This window comes from Antrostomus carolinensis, unplaced genomic scaffold, assembly GCF_000700745.2.
Source record: "Antrostomus carolinensis isolate BGI_N321 unplaced genomic scaffold, ASM70074v2 scaffold33531, whole genome shotgun sequence".
NCBI classification, from domain to species: Eukaryota; Metazoa; Chordata; class Aves; order Caprimulgiformes; family Caprimulgidae; genus Antrostomus; species Antrostomus carolinensis.
Genome location: NW_010294048.1, coordinates 1 through 5,152, shown reverse-complemented (window position 1 = coordinate 5,152; position 5,152 = coordinate 1). Strand labels below are relative to the sequence as shown.

Genomic DNA, 5,152 nt, shown 5'->3' with positions numbered 1-5,152 from the left:
TCTTTGGCAGAAGACCATTTTCTTTATCGTGTCCATATTCCTATCTGATTAGATTGTTCACTCTAGCGCATTGACCTGACTCTGCAAGCTTTTATTCTCCATCTCTCTCTTCGCTTTGATGTTAGTGCTCTAACTCATTTCCATATAATGAATAATACATTACCAAAATATTTGAACAATACAGAAGATTCTGCCTGAAGACAGAAGGCGAGTGTCAGATGCAACTGTCACGGTCAGTTTTATCTCAAAACAATTCTGAAAGCGGGTGGAAACTTTAAGAGGAAAAAGTTTTTCTTCCCATGCAAACTTATTTTCTGCCCCAGAACCTGAACAATAATTTTTTTTAAAGTTCCAAATAGTTAAGATTTTAGGCCTAAATAGATTTGCTACAACTTGAAAGATGTAATGCCCTGACTCTGTTTCCATTGCTTACTTCATAGCTGTCCATGTAACAGTTCATGTAACAGTCAAGTACAGTAGTTTAAAGAACTCAATTGCAAAAACTGATTCACAGAATCACCTTCCTTTTTGACTTCAAAGTACGTGGATTTCGGAAAACGTTCTGAAACATTTCACGCTTTTTCTCGTCCGTCAGTGTAACATCTGCATCAGGACATCAAATCCTGGCTGCTCCACGCACGTATCCGAAGAGCAAGACCAACTTTTGATAATTACATACAGAACATCTTTTGCTCTCACACACCTTTGGTCATACCTGTTTTAGCATTTTTAACCATACAATAGCAGCCTTTCACCCCCACCTGCTCATTCAAACACACAAACAGTACTACTTTTAGGTAGGAAGCATAATCTCAGCCTCATGGCAAACCTTGTGGAAAAGAGCTGCACTGGAAGAAATACTTATTCCAAATACAAACAGCAGTTCTCTACCGAGGATCGGCCATTTCATTATTAGTCTATGCTACACTTCAACGTAATCAGAGTGCTGTTCTACTGGGAATGGTGTTCCTCACATGAATTAGTTTCTTTCAGCCTGATTGGGATGCAGATAATTCCATGTCACTTTTGAGAAGCCAGATGGCATAATCCCTGAATCCCAACTAACGTGCCATTCCCGCTACATTTGATGGTTAAGGCGGTATACAAGAGGTATTGCTGAGTACAGTCAGTAGCTGATATATTAATCTAAGGAATTGTGCTACCTATGCTTTATCCTAGGCTCTGTAAAACACTAATGGTCATGAACTACGCAGGTCACTCAAAAAAAAAAGGTATTTCCAAAAAAATCAGAAAACTTTATGTTGTTACTGTTCTTATGGCAGGTGTTTTTGTTCCTTTTTTCAAGTTAACTGACACGTGGCCCTTATTAGGTATCACAGAGAGATATACAAGAACTAAGGGGAGGGGAAGGAAAAACCAAACCCAAGCCATGGAGTTGTTATACATTGCAGCTTTCGAAACATTCTTTTCACAGTGTCAAAAAGCAGTATGTCTCCGTTCCAGCTCTGCTCTAAAACCCAACAACTGTTGTGGTTTATGTCATGCCAAAATTATGGATGATAATTTTTAGTTTTGACGTGTTTAGCTTGTCTCAGTACATACACGGGGAAGTGCCCTTCAAAAATCCTAGGTATGACAGCATAAGAAATAGGTCATACTTGCACTCCAGGCACCAGCCTCTCACATTCCAGAGCTGCAATTTATTCTCATTTGGAACAGTACTATGCAATGATCAGCTAACCCTGCCAAATCGTTTAGGGTTTTATCTTCTCATAATGCATGTCGAGGTTAAAAACCCTGAGAGCTTTTCAGATAGCGTTGACTGGCAGCAGAAGTTTCTTGAAATAGTTTAGAAAGGGCAAAAAAGTGACACAAAAATACTTCATTTCAACTGTAGGGGGGTCTAAGGGTAAGATCAGAGAAAGAGAATTTGAAGAGGTAAGTTTAAATTTAACTCTATGGAGTGCTTTCAGTTATCCAGTGCTTAAAAAAAAAAATAATCGGGTTATCTCACAGACTCGTCCTCTTTGCTCTTTCCTCCATCTGCCCAGACACAGAGAGGCCTCTAACTGTACAGCAGATGGTTTACTTGCAGCCCACAGCAACAGTCTTTCAAAAGGTGTTAGTCTTGAGTCTCCTAATCAGAGAGAAATGAAACAATTAACCCCATAATCCACAGTAGAGACACAGACAGAAACCTGAAGGGAGATTGCTATTCACAGAAAACATCAAGTAAGACTAAGAATGACGGCTGAAGACCTGCCAGGCTTTGCAATCCAACCCGCCATCCATCTGTAGCCTTTCAGGGCGATACCCCTACTTTAGGTAAGAGCCCAAAGCAACTGCTGGCTCCTCTCAGTCACCATCCCTACCAAGGGCTGTTTTTAATTGCTTAATTGACGCAGGTACTATCGTTTCTTAAACTGAGCACAGCCTGAGGCAGCTTCCCTGCATCCAGTACCTGGCTTGCATCACCTTGCTGACAGACCTTACTGTCTGTAGCAGTGCTACATGTGAATGAATCGAAGTCCACTGATATGTCTTGAACGTTCCTTTCATTGGCATTGTCAAAGCTATTTTTACCGTGTAGCTGTTTAAGATGTTTCCTCAGAACGGGTTTATGAGCAAAAACCATGTCACAGTAGTTACACTTATGGGGCTTGTCCCCACTGTGCAGGTTGAGATGGTCCTGTAAGGAACATTTCTGAGAGAACGTTTTCCCACAGATCTTACATTGGAACGGTTTGATGCCTGCGTGCACTCTCATGTGCCGGTGGAGATTGCCTTTCTGAGTGAAAGTCTTGCCACAGAGTAGACACATAAAGAGTTTATGCATCTTTAAGTGATTAGCATAGTTTTCCAGATGCCGAAATACTCTTGTGCACTTTGGACACTGATGGTGCCACTGGAGACCTTTGTCTATACCTCGGTTGTTAGGCCCAAACATATCTTTAGAGGCCAGAATGATGTTATCGCTGCCAGCATATGAAAGGGAATAGTTGTGGAGGTGGTTTTGCTCCATTTCACTCGCTCTGTTTTCAACGGTGGAGTTGATAAGAAAGTGTTGAGGCTCTGAGGAATGCAGTGCAGTTTGTTCAGAAGAAATAAACTGGTTCTGATCCTTCTTATTCCGAACGTCTGTCACCTCCCCAATGGACTCCACCTTGATGATCTGAATATCGCTGTCCTCCATGTCCATACTGTCTTCTGAAGGCTGAATACAAGGTGAATCTTGCTGCAGGGAGTCATCGTCTCCTTGATGTTCCTTCAGCTCAGAGGAGTCACTCTGCTGTTCGCACTCCTTGCTCTCCAGCGGCTGCTTCGGTTTGATGAACTTCCAGAGCGCCTGCGTACACCGCTCCACAATGTGGCTCATCTGCAGAAAGCTGGCGGCAGTCAGGTAGTTTACCAGTTCCATTTCAGGAAACTCCAGCACGCCACTGTAACAGGACAGAAGCAGCTGCCTCCCCACCTCTGAACTCTGCAGGATAGAGATCTTTACATCTCTGGAGTCGTTTAGTAAGAACTGATCTCTTAGAAAGGGAGAACCAGCAGCAAAGACAATTTTATGCCCGTGAACTTCGACGTCATCTATATGGACCACAACGTCGCAGAACTTGTTTTCTTCCCTCAGTTTGTTCATTTTCTGTAACATCGAATCTCCATAATTGTCAAACTTGAAGTGAAGAATATCTGATCTTTCTGACATTTTGGCACACCTAAGGAAAAGCAGCAAGAAAAAAAAAAGACAAGTGAGAACTTTTTTGTTTTCTAGAATGCAAATTAGAAGGCTCTAAAGTAATAATACGAAGCGTGTGTTTAACCACTTGTTATGTTTTAGCCTAGATAAACAGCAACATCTGTTACAGGTTAAAAGGAAAACAAAACCCCAAGTTTACAGCTCACTCTACAATATCTTTCACCTTATTTTAAATTTAATGCAGCTTGAATATGAAGTAGAGATGATATGGCAGAACTTCTCCTGAAGCAGTACCCTGAAGAGTTAAGAACCATTCCACGCTACTTGTCTGGAATTTAAAGGGAAACCATGGAAGAAGTATTTTTAGCAGCCTTAGCTCTTGTGTAAGCTTTGCTTCCAGATTAGAAGCAAAACTTCTAGAAGGTTTGTTCTTGTTTGATAGTATTTGGAATGAAGAACAGCAGATCTTCCATAAAAAAAAAAAAAGTATCAATCTTTTGTCTTTCCACAGTTCTTTTAAGGATTATAAGACTACATTAATTCTTGATAAAACACCGTTCACACAATCCTGCCAGAGAACTGGGATTGCAGGAAGTGAAGAAATCACAGGGGACTAAACGATGCAAGATTTGGTGAGATAAAATAAGAAAACAAAGCAAATCTTACACCTCACAACTATTACAAACACCACATAAAGCTTGGAAGGAAGCTTTGAAGTTTATAGATAAAAGCAGATACTGCTCTCTCGGGGCATGAAATATCAACTCAGTGTAGACAACAGGAAATGGAGTTGTGCCTGGTGTAAATGAAGGCACACACATGACAAGGGTTCAGAGAGCAACGTTTTCAGAAGTATCTGCTGATTGCCAGGCTTGTTTCAATTTGCTGATCAGACATCATTTGGAGACGTGACCTCCTCGCTTCTGGAGCCCAGCAAGTACATCTGCCAGCGTACGGCATGTGAAAATGGGAAAAGGGTTTCAAAAGCCTTTAGAAACAAGGGACCACGGAAGGTTTGGAAACAGCAGTAGCATCACTCTGCAGTACAACCAGTTCTGCTGAATCTACAGAAAGTAGAGCTGCCAGTCCCTCAGCCATCCTGTCTTCAGGGCTGCCCAACTCATCCCAATTTCTAGGGCCAAAAGTTTAATTTTCCGAGGCAATCGCCTTTACAAATAGAAACGGTAGCAAAAGATCATCACCAAGTATCTTCAGTGACCTTCAGGCGTTACCACACTGTTACTTTTTTTGTTTTCTCTTGGAAGCAATGAAGGAAGTCAACTCCTGAGCCTGTTTTTCCCCCATGCCATGGGGACAATGCAATATAAATGCAGTTAAAGTGCCCGTGCCCAGGTAACCTACGTCGTGCTGTTAACCAGACACGACTGTACCAGCCCCTCCGCGTTCCTCGGGCAGACGGCGAGAGGCACGGCGTGAGAAATGGAAACAGAGAAGTGACTTGATAGGAAAAAGCCCACCAAGCGAACCCCA

The 5,152-nt window shown here is 42.0% G+C and overlaps 1 protein-coding gene across 1 annotated transcript; it reads right to left on the bottom strand.

The window, feature by feature from the left end:
- Nucleotides 1-204: 204 nt before the first annotated feature.
- ZBTB26 (zinc finger and BTB domain containing 26) lies at nt 205-3,676 on the bottom strand. The gene has a single exon (XM_010177519.1). The coding sequence runs from the start codon at nt 3,668-3,670 to the stop codon at nt 2,354-2,356; it is 1,317 nt and encodes a 438-aa protein (XP_010175821.1). The 5' UTR covers nt 3,671-3,676; the 3' UTR covers nt 205-2,353.
- Nucleotides 3,677-5,152: the final 1,476 nt, after the last annotated feature.